Source organism: Lycium ferocissimum, chromosome 6 (genome assembly GCF_029784015.1).
Source record: "Lycium ferocissimum isolate CSIRO_LF1 chromosome 6, AGI_CSIRO_Lferr_CH_V1, whole genome shotgun sequence".
Classification (NCBI taxonomy): Eukaryota; Viridiplantae; Streptophyta; class Magnoliopsida; order Solanales; family Solanaceae; genus Lycium; species Lycium ferocissimum.
Genome location: NC_081347.1, coordinates 5,871,874 through 5,889,870, shown reverse-complemented (window position 1 = coordinate 5,889,870; position 17,997 = coordinate 5,871,874). Strand labels below are relative to the sequence as shown.

Below are 17,997 nucleotides of genomic sequence, written 5' to 3'. Positions count from 1 at the left end.
TGAACATCCTACATATCGAGGTGTTAGCCCCATAAGACTATTCTTTCGATGAGCTCTCGTTAAGCAATAGAGAAATATATATATTATCTCGTTCATTTTTTATGAAACCACGAATAAATTCGAAGACCCCAAGATTGAATTAGTGTGTAAGAAAAGAAAATTAAGCAGTCTTTGCGGCAGCAAAAACGTATTCTCTATATATAGCCATATGCTTTGAGTAACATGCAATCAAATGACATAAAAGTTTCTTCTCAACACAATAAAAGATTAAAGATCATGGGAACAAAGATTAAAAAAATGATTGCATTGAAATTACAAGCCTGAAACTTAAGAGTAGAACACCCCTGAGAAAATGGAATTTTGTTAAATCTTAGGCTTGAAAACATCCATGGCCATTGGTTGTATTGCCAGATTTTTCACTCATAAACTGTGGATGATGTTGGAGAGAGCTGAGTAGGACCCAAAAACTGCTGATATGACGCCTATTATGATAATAAGTATACATGCTGATACCTGCACAAAAAAAAAAGGACAGATTTAGGGCGCGTTCAGTAGTTCAACTGAACGCATTATTTCTGACTCAAACTACATATACATATGCAAAAGGATTCGGAATGTATACGTATAACATATAATAAGATCACATTCATTCTGAACCCAGTGACTCTAGATTTTAAATTTTCTGTAGCAAAAATGACTTGCGCCTAATGCTTTTTGTGAAATGAATATAGAGTTTGATAATTTTTGAAATTCATTCAAATTATGAATAGTTTCTCAATTCTTGATGGCATAAACATGTTTTTATTTACTAACTTGATAACGAACAATTGGGAAATAATGTCGATTTTAATACAATGTTACACATAATTTAATTCAAATTAATTCAACTACAGAAGTTGATGAGTCTGACAGTTTTGACTAAAACTTGATAATTACTATGTTTTTCACGTAAACTAACAATCAAAACAAGAAGTGGTTTGAGATAGTATTATGCAATCTGATAAGATAGAAACTTCTATTGTACCTGAATGGGGCTCGTTTTTCCCTTCAAAATTCTCAAGAAGCAAGCACAAGGTAGAATCAATGTCTGGAATAGAAAGATCATCTATTAGTACAATTCTATAAATCCAAAAACAAAAAAAAAAAAATCTATTTAACAAAAACATAAAACTGGTACAAAAGGACTCACAACTAGCATCGTAAAGAACGATCCAATCAATGCCATCACAAATCCTGCATGACAATCAGTAGATAAGTTTGATATCAATTCTTTTTTTTTTTTTTTTTTCTTTTTGAGGGGAAGGCCGTTCCTAACGCCTTTAGGGGGATTCAGGCAATATTAGCAAGTACAATTATAGCAGCTTAACTTACCAAAAAAAGGAATTGTAAGAGCCACGAGTAATGTGGATAGCACTAGTGCTGTTCTAATGATGATACTGTACATGTGGGATTTGGTGTTGTTCGATGGTATCAACTCCTCCAAACTCATAGCCACAGGGGCCATGGTTAAAGCATATTTTGTGAACGGATTAACAATCTGCAGAAAAAAGCAGACGAATTGTCATCACGTGTTCAAATGGTTGTAATTAAGGAGAGAACTCGTTCAATCAGGTTTCACTTACCGTGGTCCAAAATGCAATCTTGGAGGCAACTAAATCTGTGGGCAAATTTAGAGTAAACTGGGATTCAGCTGAATCCCCAAACATCATGTATCCCATCACAGCTGCTCCGGCATACAACACAGTCACAATAACAAAACTGCATCCAAATTATATCCACATCCACCAAAATAAGGAAAGCAGTACAACACAATAAACATTTTTTAGAAAAGCAGGATTCTTTGTCTAAGGAAATCCATAATGTTGACGATGATATCTCTCTCTCTCTCTCTCTCTCTCTCTCTCTCTATATATATATATATATATATATATATATGCACACACACACATACATACAGTCAGACCACTCTAGAACAACAATTTTCTATAACAACATTTTACTATAACAAACACAAGCATTTAGCATTCAGAAAATTAATTACCTGGTAAAGAGAACAGCAGGGAATTGACTACGTTTCTCCAATGATGTGTATATATTGGGAAACACTGCATGCCCGGAGTAACAATACCCATAAAGTCCAACAGCAACAGGAAGACTAGAAAGGTTCAGTACGGTTTGTTTGCTTTCAGTGCCAACGTGATCCACTAAGCCAAGCCAGTACAAGCAAATGACAACCATCACAGAAGCAATAACTCCTCCAGCTGAAAATTATAGGCTCCAAATTCAGAATTCTCATTGTCCAACACTTCTGTTTTGTTTTATTTCTCATCGTACAGCAGTTGAAACAGGAAAATGCCAAAACTTTAGAAGTATCAAAAGAGAAGTTTATAAGAACTAGAGAATTATTTCATCTCAAAAAGGGAGGTAAAATCTCCAAGAGTGCTAAATCCCTGGATAATCTCATAACTGAGAAGAAATATCTACACAAAATCACTTAATATCTTTATTATGCCAGTGGCCTTTATAGCGATAAAACAAATCAATTTGTTAGTATCAGCAAAGGTGTTGCAAGCCAGATCATAGCAGTAAATGATCATTTCTTCCCTCTATCCAAGATTGAGAACCAAAATCTATTAGTTGTTTATATAAAACAGGATATTAGCGGTTATGCAGGACTACAAGAAACAAAATTTCACGCAAAAGATATAGCTATAGATATTAATTTTAAATTTTATGCTCTTCTAATAGAAAGTTAGCCTCTTACCTGAGATGTAACTAAGAACTGTGAGATCACGCAGCCAAACGGTTGGAAGAACAGCTAGAGTGGTTATGAGAGCAAAGAGATGTCGTGCATCTAATTGGTACCCTCCCAAATTTAAATGTGCATTTGGAAATAAAGCCGACAGATTATCTCCCTCCAAAATTATGTATTCGACGCAACAGGACTGCAAGTGAAGGACAACAGTAATGATTCATATCCAAAGATGAGGCACACATATAGAAATTAATAAGACAAAGGATGTTATTGACAACGTGTAGGCAACATAAACTTACATATAACTCCACGTATAAAATTATCTGCATCCACAAATACACAGAACAAGCCAAGAATCAGTATCAGGAACAGGTGATGCTTGTATGCTTATGCTTAAACTGTCAAATATGTAGCTAGTCTAAGATTATTTATCTATCAGGCATGAGCTGATTGGCCAAAAAGTTAAAATATGGATAGTTCTTTTCTTTTGAAAGAAAAATTATTAACAAGTTATTGTGGGGAGTTTTCTCCTTATCTTAAGATTTAGTTTAAGCCATTTATAAAACATAATATTCTACCCTCGGTCTGTAAGTAAGATGTTGAGTTTACACTAGCCTCATTAGTGGATACATGCGCGTAGGGGTGGCAAAATCAGCCCATAAATATATGATCCGCCCGACCAGTTCAAGTTTGGGCGTGTCATTGACCCGCTCATTAGCTCGCCCCATTTTAGCCCAACCTATTTCAGCCCATCTAAATATTGGGCTGATATATAGCCCAAATTGACCCATGACAAACTTAGTAAGAATTGTGCGAATTGGGTTATGACCAGCTTTTTGGCTCATTTCAGCCCAATTAACTTTTGATCCGCCCATTTATTAGCTCAACCCATTTTGATCTGCCCAAATAGATCCCAATCCGCCCATTTGACACACCTACATGCACCTCACACAATCTTATTTGAGAGTTACTATGATTGAAGTGCAAAGACAACTGAAAGTCAATAGAACATACTGATATGACAACTCTTCCCACTGTACCAAACGCTGCCTGACCAATATCCGGGTAAGTTGCAAGCCCTGGTTGGCTGTCCAAGCATATTCTCAGGAGAATGCCGGTATAGTAAGAAAGGATACCGAAGATGAATAGTACAGAAAGCCCTGCCCATCCACCTTCCTTCACAGCATAAGGAGTAGAAAGTATTCCTACTCCACATAGGACATTAATACCTGTATGAAAACAAAAGCGGAATGTGTAAAACATATGTTGCTCGTAATCCTTCAACGCGCTATCTGTACAATCGATTACATTAGCTACTTGAGCCTGATATAACAGCATTGGAGATGTAGCGATACCGAAAAAAGAAAGTTTTGTAGCAATATCCTCACAGGAAGTTTCATGATTTCATTTTCTCTCCCTTTACAGTGGGTATGTTGTTGTTGTTGTTGTAGTATTTTCTCTCCATTTGTTATTGCTCCTCCGCCCCAATTCATGTGAAGGTGTTTGATTGGGTACAGGATTTAAGAGAAAAAGGAAGATTTTTGAAACTTGTGGTCGAAAATAAGCCATAGAAATATTTGTGGCTATAGATCATTTTATTAGGGGTAAAAGGGGAAGTTTAAAGTTAAATTGTTACTAAATAGAAAAAAATGTCACTTGTTTTTGGGACCAACTAAAAAGGAAAGAGCGTCGCATAAATTGGGACCTAGGGAGTATAAAGGAGCATGTTATTTTCTCTAGAGAAGAATTAACCTAAATAGCTGCCCACCCAACTACTTAAATTCAAAATAGCCGGCGAATGTATAGTATATGTATAATCCATGTATAATCAGTGTACAATCTATGCATGTTGACTAAGAAATGTAAACAGTAAATCCGGTCAGCTATTTGTGTAAAGATCCCATTTTCTAGAGAAGATCCAATAAAACATTAAATTAATCACAACTCTTCTACACACCAAATTAAGCACTTAGACAGTGGGTGCATAAAACTGAAAAATTGATCAAGACATGAGACTCTGTTCAGAGAACTAACCGTTTAGCACGCCTTGGCCATAGGAACTTTGACGGGAAACTGGAAATTCATGTGCAACCGATTTCTCATCAGGAAATTTCTTAATCGCAGATCTCCTTGATGGAAGAGGAGGCAACAAAGTATGAGAGCTACGCCTCTGTGGTGCTTGATCCTCTGCTTCCGGTATAAGAGGCTTATGAAGAGAGGGCAACACGTCAGGAGTATGTCTCCTCGAGAGTGATGAGGCAAGGAATGAACTGCCTAAACGTGTCAACGAAGGTGTCCCCAGGAAGGTAAGAGTTGGTGAGGGCACACTACTGTATATATCCATCGATTGCCTACAAGAAGTATTTCACAAACCAGATGAAACTCAGTAGAGATAAGATGCCAATGATTCATCGCTTGTTAACCGCAGAACAACAGGTGGGAAATATGAAATTGTAAACCAGATGAAAATCAGTAGAGATAAGATGCCAATGATTCATCGCTTGTTAACCACTGAACAACACACAAAGCACTCATATTGAATATTTTGTGAAGGAAAATCCAGCATTTAAAGCGACTCATCGGGAAAAAAGAAATCCAGCATAATAAAGTGATACATTAGCTTTCTTCTTTCAGTAATTTCCAAGAGAATGCCAGTGATAGGAACTGTGAAGTTCCAGCTCTGTTGGACATTATAGATCCAACTTTTCACTTTTTTGGATTCCTTGAAATTTCTTTTTCCTGTTCCTGGTGGTATGTCTGGATATCTTATCTGTCTCTCCAGGAAAATGGATATCTCCAGAAAGATTTTAAGTTTTTTTTTTTTTTTTCTCCACCTTGACCAACCAACTGACTCGCCTTCTTAGATTTAAGGTGATTTGTGTATCTACCCCACTTATTCTCACCCGTCTCCTTCCCTATTTCAACACCCCAGACCGGTTGCTTTGATCAGAGACACGGTCATCAGTACCAAAACCATGTCTTGGTTGAAGACCATTGATGAGTAATATGTTGGATTTCCTAATTTCATTCGGGTTCACCAGGCAATGGAAACTCTTTAACTAAGAATGTTCTTGATGTTGGGCTAGAAACTCTTAGGTCCCATTGCAATTGGATATCTTATCCAACAATTTCAGCGGCAAAAATTGATTCATCATGGATAATATTATAAAACCAGAACTATAATGGTTAGGATCAATCAGAAACAATTATCACGACAATTGAACATTCTCCTAACTGAGTTGAAAGATATCAGCCATCGACAAGCTGAAAATTACCTTACTTTACACGTAAGCCGGAACCAGGAGCAAAGTGAAATGTAACTAGTAATCACTGCAAAAAGAACTGAAATCTGCTACGACCTTAGTCGCTAAGAACTTTTTGATAAGCCGTCGCTAATTTAGCTACGAATTTGCTGTTTAGCTACAGAGTTTATTCGTCGCTAATTCCTAACTTTTTTAGTAGTGAATCATTCAAGAAATGGAACCTTTAAGGAACCCTGATGAGCTTATGAGTCAAAAGATTTATCTTCCAACGCAGTTCATAATGGAAAAAGAATCACTCAATGAACAGAGAAACCTCATTATGCTACCAAAAAACAACACCACGAATGATTCAACCTAAGCAAAGTTGGGGTCGGCTATATGAATCCACACAGACCATGTTGCTCCATTGAGCTTAGGTCAGACTAATATTGTATGAAATAAAAAGTGCAAGAAGTTAAACCCCATTATGCTACCAGAAAAGGAAAAAATTCAAAAGCCAAATGATTCAAATATCTATTCCAACTCAAGGAAAAATTTGAATACCTGTAACTCTGAGGCCAAGCAGGGTTGAAGGAACTAGGTTTGCTGTCGAGCTGATCATTATGATTATCATCATCATCATCATCATTAGAGTAATTAGATAAATCAGATTCATTTCCATCTCCATTTTCAGCTTTATCTAATTGCTTCTCCTGATGATGTTCATTGTCCTCTTCGTCGCTTTCTATGTAGAAGCTGTGTTCAGAGACAGAATTCTTCATCTTAATCCTGTCTCACTTCAATTCCCTCAAAAACTCTGCATACCACAAATTCCCATCCCTTAAAGATTCCTTAGAGATTCCTTTTTATCATTTATAGTACAGAATCTTAACAGTAAATGGAAACTAATGCATAATCAACTAATAATTAACACAATTCATCCCAAAAAATTTGGTATTTTTAAATCTTTACAAGAACAACGTCTCCTTAGATATGCATATTAAAGGTGCAGGTAGGTGGACGCAAGGGGGTTCAATTGAAACTCCTTCGTCGAAAAATTATACTGCGCAAATATGGTAAAATGGAATATTTTTGTTTTGAATTCTCTCGACATAAGGAAAGATTCTAATGTAATGACGAAGATGGTTCAAGAATTGCTTTAGATCACACGTTTAGATTCAAGGTGTTAAGTCTTTCATGTTATTAGTTATACACGTCAAATTTGTAATCAAGAAAATTAGTGGCACCCCATAAAAAAAAAGTTCCAAGATTTGAAAAGCAGAATATTTTTATATTCCAAAATAAAAGCTTCTACATTATACAAGGAAGATAAGATACAGCTCAAATCAGAAGCGGAAAAATGGGAACAAAATGCCTTGAAATTTGAAACCACATGGAAAAAATACAAATCAAAAGAAAGAGAAAAAAAAAAAAAAGTATATCCCCTCAGTCACGGTATATATGACAAAGATATTTTGAAAATTTTCAAATTACCAAAGAAAGTTCCCTATTATTTTTACAACCAAATTTGCATATTCAAGAATTAACAGTATTCAAAGCAACTGTCTTCCTTTTTTTTCGCTTTCACAAACTGAGAGAAAGTGACAAACAGAAACCACTTTCTAATCATAAAGAATATATAACACAAAGTTACCATTATTATAAAAGAAAAAAAAAAAGAACTTACTTTCAGCTATAAATCTCAAAAGGTTTGCTGTAATTCTTGCTCAAAAAGTACCAAAGACTTTGGCCTGTTCAACTGCAACTGGAAAAAGAGTTTCAACAGACACTGAGATATTCTTGAAATTATATTGAGAGATAGAAGGTGTAATGATAAGAGAAGTAGGCAAATTATTGATGTGCTGTGGTATGGTGATTCTTGATTGTTAAATTAACGTTTTTTCTGAGTTTGAATATATAAATGTATTATGAGTTAAGATGATGACACAAATTATAGATGGACCACCACTGCACATGACCATGCTTTGTCCATTTCACGTTAATTAGGAAAAATAAGAAGTCAACAACTACTAGTTTCACTGCAACAAGATATACTTTTAGCGGCAATTAATTTGTGTCAATAAATTATATTCTAAAATCAATTATAACCGATAATATTAAACTTTAGCCCCAACAATAAATGCCGCAAAAGGCTTTACAGACCTTAGATCTAATTACATTAACCAATTGCTGATAAATATTTTTGTGGCAATAACTATTGCCGCTAAAAGAAAAATATATTGCCACTAAAAGCCTCTTTTGTTGTAGTGTTCTAATCAGAGAGGGACTACCCATTAAAGTTTATGAGTTCTTGACTTGATATCGAATTCATCATTATTAGTAATTTTTTCCCCAAATAATTATTAGTAGTTGATTTGTAAATAAGTTGTATATCTCCGCCCCTAGTTCTAATTGGTCTTAGTCAATTATTATAAACATTAATTTACCTAGAACTCGAAGCTTTGTGTTTTCAGATCTCTTATGTAATTAAATTGTATATCTTCGTCCCTAGTTTTAAATGATTTTTTTAGATCTCTTATGTGTTTTTTTCTAGCTATATGTGTAAGTATTGTGTAGAAGTTTAAATTTTAGGGAGGCAAAGAGTACTATAATATGATTTATGTTTATCTGTCCAAACAGTGGTGAACAAGTTATCCGGTACTTATATTAGTGAGAAATAATAGGTTGTAAAATGAATCGAATTGTGGCATCAAGTTAGCTTGAATCCCATAATTATAGAAAAAAAGAAGTCTTGTGACGAAATTTGTTGACACAAGTCGAAATTTTGACATAATTTGATTTGATTATCTCCTTTCCCATCTCCATGCGTAATAGAATTCTTTTAGAAAGAATTAATTAGCATTTTGAACTATTTTTTTCTTTCATTATGTCCTATTTTTCTTGGTCTGTATAATACAAGAAACTTTATGTCTTTGGAAATAATTTTTCTATGTAATTTTAAATTTGACATCGTCCCCTTTTAATATATTTAGCTAACTTGATTACTCACGTTTTATCAAGAAAACAAAGAGAAAATAATGTTACTTGTTACAAAACCTTAGCTCCGTTGATTGCTTACGTGTTAAAGTAATGGTCCACAATCAGCTGACAAGTTGCTATTTGCTGAGGAGTCGTTTGGTACGCAGGCTAAGTTATTCCGGTATTATGGTCCTGAGATTATAATCCCAGGACTAATTTATCCCACCTAGGAGGTGGGATAAAATAATATCAACCTTGATAGGATAAGATGGATTATCCTAGACTAACTTTGGGATAAAATTTATACCTTATTTAGTTGAAGGTATAAATTTATTCTGAAATAAATTTATACCTTCAACCAAACAAGGTATAAAATTTATCCCAACATTAATCCCGGAATATTGCACATTATCCTGCGTACCAAACAGAGTCTAAGTGTAAAACCAAGAATAACTTCCCTTTTGAAAGAATATTCGTATTTTTATTCTCTGTTTTATTTTTGACTAAAAAAATCTTCATGGTTAGTTAAGTAGCTTAAAATTTTATAAAGGAATACACAAAGTTTCCATTATTAACAGAGAAAAAAAATTCTTGGAAAAAGTGGATATATTATATCTTATTAGTAAGCTTAGATGGATTTTTTTTATTTGAACTAATCTCAAGTGTCTATATTATATCTTACTTAACACAAGTTGAATTATGAAGTAAAGTTCAGATATTGAAAATCCAAAATAAGGCCTTTGTTAGCCTTTAATTTGGACCTTTTGTACTTAACCAAGTTGCTTCAATACGTTAAAATTCTAAAAAATATTAGGAAAAATGTTGACATACCAATGGTGGAATATACTAAGATATTCCAGTATAAAACTATATGTCTATAGATCCAGTTGAAAAGAACTATCATTGATCTATTGTCGGCTGTCATTTTCTTTTTCTTGTTTTTAATTATTATTGTAGTATTTAAATTTATTGAGTTGCTGTTAGCAACCGACTTTGTTTCTTGCAAAAAATCAACACCGTGTTTACGAAAATCTCCAATCTGAAAATCGTCTAAGCATTATGTTATATACCTACTAAATAAATAAATAGAAATCCTTTTTTTTTTTCTTGTAACAGTAGTAGCTTTGTACCGTCCGTGACTTTTTTTCTATATAGTATAGTATTTGTTAAAACTTTGTGCGTGAAGTTGTGCGCCCAATATAATTTATTTGATTACTCATTTAGTTAGTTTTTATATGCAAACGATACCGCGATTCTCCTTAGTGAGTCTCTATATTTTTTTTTCTTTTCGTCTTATTTTTCTCCTTAATTTCTCAATTATTGTTAAAATTTGTCTTATTTTAGTTATGTCCGCCTCTTTTTATATTTAGTGAGTTGACAATTCAAATATCTTATATGTCAAGTTTATAATCACAAGATTCAAAGGATATTTTATTATATTATACACATTTTAATTTAGGACACAAGTTAGATTGACAGCTCGCGGAGCTTAACATTTGATAAGGGGGTTCAAGAAAATTAAAAAATAAACACGCGAAGAAATCAAAACAAACACAATTCTCTATTGAAAGTGCAAGTATATTACTACAACTGTACACGACGAGGTTTCATTCCTTGAAATGTTTTTATAATAACATCATTAGAAATCCTATTAAACACATCTTTTTCTACATAAGGCACCAAGCAACCACTAAAATAACTCTCATTCATTCGACTCAAGTCATTCTTTCACTATAAACTTTCATTGCCGAAAAGTTCTTTCAACGGATGCGGTGGCATTACTCGGCAAAAGCAAGGCAAGTTTCACTAAGCGGAATACAAGAGGATAGTTTGAATGCTTCTTTATCCGAACTAATCTTTTTGAAAGATCACAAAGTCCTTTTAGATCGGAGAACCTTTCATCAAGATCACGAACATCAATAATGTAACTAGGCAAGTTGATTCTCGCAAATTTATACTAAATTCATCAAAGTCATCGGGATAATGTTCAATAATTCTCATTATTTTCCGAGATCAAAACTAGAAATGAGTCAATTGGATTTAAACAAGCAATTCCATGAAGCAAATCGTTTACTTATTCAAAACGATAAGAAAGCTCTTGAATTTGCCAATCAATAACTTTGCAAAACATTCAACGTAATAATGGTGTGAGACAAGATCCTAACTAATTGTTAAGTTTTAACTCGTCGATGATCTCAAAGAGGTAAACCGTACGGCTAAGGATTAAATTAGGTATAAAATTTGATACTTGATACAAAATTTAGATACTTTATCAATAAGCGAACCCCATTCTTCCTCCCTTAACTTTTGCAACCTTTTTTTTGCTACTTGAACAAGTAGCATGGCATTTACGATATCTTGCTCCTTTTTCTGTAAGCATTTGTTAAGCTCATCTGTGATTGCTAAAATATCTCTCATCAAATGCAATATGAATGCAACATCAAATGTTTGACATCTCCGAGAAATCCCATCTGCCTTGGCACTTTCATCCGGACAATGTGAATCAACAACAATATCATCGTCGAAGTACATCAACAATTGAACCAAACATAAGAATAAAGTTACTAAAAGATTTGTAGTGGGATCCCCACGAGTATCTCACAAGCTACCATCTAGTAAGACCAAATTCTTGATGCAAGCCTCTACCGTTTCAAGTTCACCCATATCTAATGCCTCTTGAACTCTTTTCTTTTGAGATTCTCTATATTCATCCATGCGTTTAAAAGAAGCTCCCAACATATTCAAAATACGGCGTCCAATAGTACAAGCTCCCCCACTTCAACACACACTTTTTAGAAACCGCAACAAGACTTAGTTGAAGTTGATAAGCAAAAGCAATAAAACGAGAATGAGCCGATCTACTTTCTTGCCTAATCAATATTTTAAGGCCATTGATTCTACCTTGCATATTACTTGCCCTATCATAACATTGTCCACGTACATAAGAAAGACTCAAGGAATGTTGAGCAAGTAAATTAACAATTGCTTCTTTTAGAGATGATGCCAAGTATCTTGAATGAATAATGTCAATAAGTCGCTCCATCACAAATCCCATTCTATCAACATATCATAAAACAACGGCCATTTGCTCCTTGCGCGACACATCAAAAGATTCATCAACCAACAAGTCAAAGTAATCACCATTTAATTCTTCTATGATAGCCTTAGTTGTTTCAATTTTGCATGCAGTCACAATTTCTTTTTGAATCATTGGAGAAGTCATCAAATCATTTTGTGGAGCATGTTTCAATACAAAATCTTTAATGTTATCACACCTTTGAGTAATACCATGAAAGAATTTCAAGAAAATTACCTCGCTAAGTGATGATTTAGATTCATCATGACCCCGAAATACCCGATCCGATTCAAAAGAAGCCTTACAACATCATGATGCGTGGCGACTAAGCGAGCCGATACTCATGCTTAAATCGAGAATCTTGCCCAAGAAGTGCGTCCATTGAATAGATTGTTTTTGTCGCACTAGATCTTCACAATTCTTTCTTGCACGATTATGAATGCTATTTTCCGCCACCAACATGTTTTTTAAGACTCTTTTTTGCCAACTCCTAAACCCTATGGTCGAAAAATACATCACCCTCTCCTTGATGAATATTATCGTCTGCAAATAGATAGCATTTCAAACAAAAGACTGCATCTTTACTTTCACTATACTCCAATCAATTAGAATATTCACTATACCACTGAGGATTAAAACGACGTGTTCGTATCTAGAAACTTTTGTTTTAGGATACTCTTTAGGGGTGGCGAGGGTGATGACAAGGACCTCTCCTAAGGTATTCTCTTCGAATGACATCACGATGATTTGGATGAAAGTCCAAGATTTGAGTTCTTTCACCCGATCATGCTTTAAAGAATTCAAATCACCCCCGAGAAGAAACGATAGTATTGCGGTTGACATTTTCTTCGAGGATTAGGTTGATCGGCAGAGTCCAAACTTGATTTTGGAACTTTGGCAAAATAATTCTTCACCGACTTTTGAGAGTTTGAATTATAATAATAAAAAAAAATTAGTTAGAATTAAAGGCATTTACAATCGATCAATCTTAAAAGCCAATAAAACAAAGCCTATTTAAGGACATCTAAGCGACCCATCCGGGGAATAAAACTCAATCTTGTATATAGCAATACGGACAAAAATAATATTAAGAATGGGTCCTTAAGCAAATAAATAACGTTATTTCAAATGCCTACAGATGATCCTATATTATAAAAAACTCTACCAAATGTCTCAATAAGCAAGAAAACAACTTAACCACAATCCGACACACATAAAAAAGGAATTGATTACTAAATAAAAATCTACACTTTGATTCTTTTATCACGGGTAAAAATAAATATCTGGAAGCGCCAATTTTGCAAACAAACAACATTTAAGAATTAAAACAATTAAGGCTTGGGGTTCATGGATGGAAAATGGGTCACTATCCATTTCACAAATATGGGTTGATTAACAACTAACAAGAAACAATAATGGGTTTGTTGTGATTTTTTTTTTTCACTTTTGGTGGAAAAAAAAGAGAGAGAAAAAAAGAAAAAAAACCTTGAATCCCTAAGCCATGGGCGAAGGCCCAAGAAGATGACAGAGTAGGCGCAGGGCTGGAGAAGATAAACATGAGCAAAGGACCTTTGTATTTTGAACAAAAAAGGCAGCCAGCAGTAGCACAATTGAGTTGACAAAGAACAATGTCAAACACGTTTTGAAATTAGGGATTCTTTTATCCCAAATGGCTCACGTTTTTCTTTAATAATAATAATAATAATAATAAATAGAGTCCAGCACGACGTCGTTTCTGTTATTTTTTTTTAAAGGGACTGGATGAAAAAAGTTAAAAAGGTGTCGTTGCCGAGATTCGAACCCGCAACCGCGGGCTCAATCATAAGCGCCTCATCCACTGACCTGAAATGTCCATTATGTTAAGGGGATGCAAAAATAATATTTATACATGAATAAAAAAATTCACCGTATATATATAGTGCAATTTTTTAACGAAGGGGGTTCGATTGACACCCCGCACCCCCGTAGTTCCGCCCCCGAAGATAAAAATCCAAACTTATTCTTAACTCGTGTTAAGGTCAAACGTAGATACTTAAATTGAGACAGAGGGAGTATATGCCAAATGAAGGAAATGAAAGGACAATTGAGACACTGCGGACATATAGGAACTTAAAAAGTAAACACACAAGAGCTAGTATTAATGTTAAACTTCTGAAATGTACACATGTTAGTTGCACAATATCAACGATGTACAATTTTAGTTATTTTTTGTACAACTTATTATTGTGATGTTCGTCCACTAATGGGCGTTTGTTGTTAAAAAAAAAAAAAAAAATAATCTTATTTTGGTTATGTCCGCCTTTTTATATTTAGTAAGTCTGACAATTCAAATATCCTACATATCGAATTTATAATCACAAGATTCAAAGAATATTTTATTATATTATACACATTTTTAATTTAGAATCACAAGATTTAAAAGTCCATCTTTATTTCTTAAACTCAATGTCTAGTCAAACGTAGACACTTAAATTGAGACAGAGGGAGTACATGTCAAATGAAGGAAATAAAAGGATAATTAAGACATTAAATTATCTATATATATGTATGAGGACTTAAAAAGTAAAACACACAAGAGGTAGAATTAATGTTCAACTTTTCGAAATGTACACATGTTAGTGATGCTTAAATACAATTTCGGAATTGTTTTCGTACAACTTATGATGATCGTGTTCGTCCAACAATATTTACATAAGAAGAAGAAGAAGAAGAAGAAGAAGAAAAAATATATAATAGAAAAATAGACATATATTTTTAGTAATGTGGCCAAGTAATATTGGACGAAGGGAGTACTTCATTTTTATTAATTCTTAAAGAATGTGAAAAGTCGAGTATAGTAATATGACCAAGTATTATGGGACGAAGAGAGTACTTTATTTATTAATTCTTAATGAACCTGAAAAGTCAAGTAATGTGACCAAGAAATATGAGACATGAGGAAGTTTATTTATTAATTCTTAAATAACGTGAAAAGTCAAAAGTGAACAAGTAAAAGTATACGGAAGAAATAAATATGTGTCGGATAATTAAATTGAAGACATATATGTATACACGAGAAGAAAATAAATATTATAATTTAGAAGAACGTGAAAAGTCAAAAGCGAACAAGCAAAAGTGCACCTGAGAAAATAAATATGTGTTGGAGAATTAAAATTGAATTGCACACGTATATACATGAGAAGAGAATAAACATTCAGTACTATGACATATATAATAAACATTCAGTACTATGACATATATCCATGTGGGATTTATTAATTCTTAAAGAACTTGAAAAGTTAAAAGTGAACAAGTAAAAGTGCACGGAGAAAATAAATTTGTGTAAGAGAATTAAAATTGAACTGCATATGCCTATACATGATAAGAGAATAAATATTCAGCTGGAATACGAAAAGTCAAAAGTGAACAAGTAAAAGTGCCGCTAAAGAAATAAATGTGTTGGAGAATTAAATTTGACCCGTTTGCATACGTCTATATATGAGAAGGAATAAATATTAAGTATTATGACATATGTCTATGTGTATATAAAAATAGTTGGATAAAGTGATAAGTTATATGACTTATTGTTTAAGCATTCATTGCGTGTACAATTTGCGATCAGCTCATGGTACAAGCTCTAAGAAATTGATGTGGTATACGTTGATGGAAGTTCATACATCTACAATGAGAAGAATATAATGTATAAGAAATATGGATGGAGGGAGACATTATTTATTAATTCTTAAATAACGTGAAAAGTCAAAAGTGAACAAGTAAATGTGTACGGAGGAAATAAATATGTGGGCGATAATTAAAATTGAAGTTGGCATATATGTATACGTCGGAAGAAAATAAATATTCAAGAAGAATACGAAAAGTCAAAAGCGAACAAGCAAAAGTGCACGAGGAAATAAATATGTGTCGCAGAATTAAAATTGAAGTGGAGCACGTTATATACGAAAAATGAAGAGAATAAATATTCGACTATGACATATATCCACGTGGAATTTATTAATTCTTAAAGAACGTGAAAAGTCAAAAGGAACAAGTAAAAGTGCACAGAAGGAAATAAATTATTGTAGAAGAATTAAAATTGAACCGCATACGTCTATATCAGGTTATAATAAATATTCGACGAGAGCGTGAAAAAACAAGTAAAAGTGCACAAAAAATAAATGCCGAGAATTAAAATTGAAGTGCATACGTCTATACATGAGAAAGGAATAAATATTAAGACTGTACGACATATGTTCACAAGGATAAAAAAATTAATTCACGGATAAAGCCGTACGGATGTTATATAGAACTTACATGACATGCGCATTCTATCGTATGTACAATTTATAAAAGCGTTCGTTGGTACAAGTTGGAGCAGCTGTGTTCGTACCCCTCGACGCTTATCTATATTAGAAATTTCTAATTCCATTTTATGTAATGAAGTTCAAAGTAGGAGAATCGAACAACTTAATTTTCCGTATAAATCTAAATATAGAATTTTCAAGTGTTTGATAATTAAAAAAAATTACAACTTAAAAACTGCATAAAAGATACTACAAATCACAATTGTTAGTAGTTTAAAATATTTTAAAAATTCATAGTGAAGGAGTAAATACATTTTGTTCTTCAATAAACTACGACATAAAATGTACACACGAAGAAATATAATTTTTTTTTTAAAAAAAGGCTTGGTTAAAAAAGAAAAAAAGTTAAATGAAAAAACTAGGGAAAATGACAACACCATATCACAAATCCTTTTTTTTTTTATTTTTTTTATTTTTTAACGTATCACAAAAATTAGATTGACAAGTTGTTATCATGGGGCCAAGCTGACTTGGCCATGATGCATTAGCAGTCCAAAGACCAACACAGTCGTGCTATCCCTGTGTCCTACCATGTGGGGAATAATAGGTTACGGTAAATATTTCTCTCATGAAATTGTGTTCCAATAAATTATGCTCACTTCAATTATTTTATTTAGTAGTATTTATTACCTTCTACAAGTATATATATATATATATATATATCAAATTATTCCATTTACCAAAATTAAACATATGCAAAAAATGTTAGGATTTGTACACTCTATGTTGATTTGGGAAATTAATTACCCAACTTAGCCAATATTTCAACAATTATCCGAGTTGGCCTCTTTCTTCTTCATCCATTCACTCCCCATCAACCCTGCTAGGAGCTTTGAAGCTTCTGTCATTTGTGAAAAATACTGCAGCGGATCTTCTAGGTTGGACAAATAAGGGAACAAATTGAAAAATAACAACTGGAAAGATGCAGTAATGATGGAATTTTGAACTAATGACCAAAACCCTCAATCTTATCAGTCATCCAAGAATTTTGAGCGCAAAGTTCTGTGCAATAAACACTCCCTTTGATGAAATATGAATCGAAAATTCCACCCCAATCATATACAATTTGAGTTATCTTTCCGTACAACCCTCTAATACATTATGGAGTGAGGGCTGGAGCAGTATTGAGAGTTGGAAGAGTTATTATACACTTTTATACGGTACACCTCTTATACATTATGTATGAACCCTTTTTATGTATAAACATCTCTTGTATAAGTTTGTATACTAGTGTAAAAGTGTTTTACGCCTCTTTTATAAATTTATATAATCTTGTATAAAGAGTGTAAAAGTGTGTATAAACTCCTATTATACATTATTATAAACTTTTATACAAGATTGATACATTGTCTACTCCAGTGTATAAAGTATATTGTTGTATAATATTGTATACCATGAAAAAATGTCTATGCGGGTGTAATTTAAAAATATGGCTACATAAATGTAATTTTGTATGCTAGATTGTACATTATTGAAATTTTCCCCAAAAATATTACGCAGTATTCCTTTTTATCTACTATATTTTAGCTTAATATAATTAGAGCATTTTAAAAATCCGTTGGATACGGATCTTACCGCTAAATTAATTCGGCATACGATAAAAGT

The 17,997-nt window shown here is 33.2% G+C and overlaps 2 protein-coding genes across 2 annotated transcripts in view; both read right to left on the bottom strand.

Annotated features, from left to right (window-relative positions):
- Nucleotides 1-17,997, bottom strand: part of LOC132059083 (SART-1 family protein DOT2) — a 93,262-nt gene that overhangs the window by 37,238 nt on the left and 38,027 nt on the right. The gene's annotated exons all lie outside the window — the stretch shown is intronic.
- Nucleotides 177-7,894, bottom strand: LOC132059079 (amino acid transporter AVT1C-like). The gene is made up of 12 exons (XM_059451564.1): nt 7,685-7,894; nt 6,562-6,814; nt 4,790-5,106; nt 3,770-3,984; nt 3,055-3,078; nt 2,765-2,945; nt 2,042-2,261; nt 1,623-1,758; nt 1,372-1,537; nt 1,190-1,233; nt 1,025-1,087; nt 177-513 (listed from the first exon to the last, which is right to left on the bottom strand). The coding sequence occupies exons 2-12, from the start codon at nt 6,777-6,779 to the stop codon at nt 421-423; spliced, it is 1,677 nt and encodes a 558-aa protein (XP_059307547.1). The 5' UTR covers nt 6,780-6,814; nt 7,685-7,894; the 3' UTR covers nt 177-420.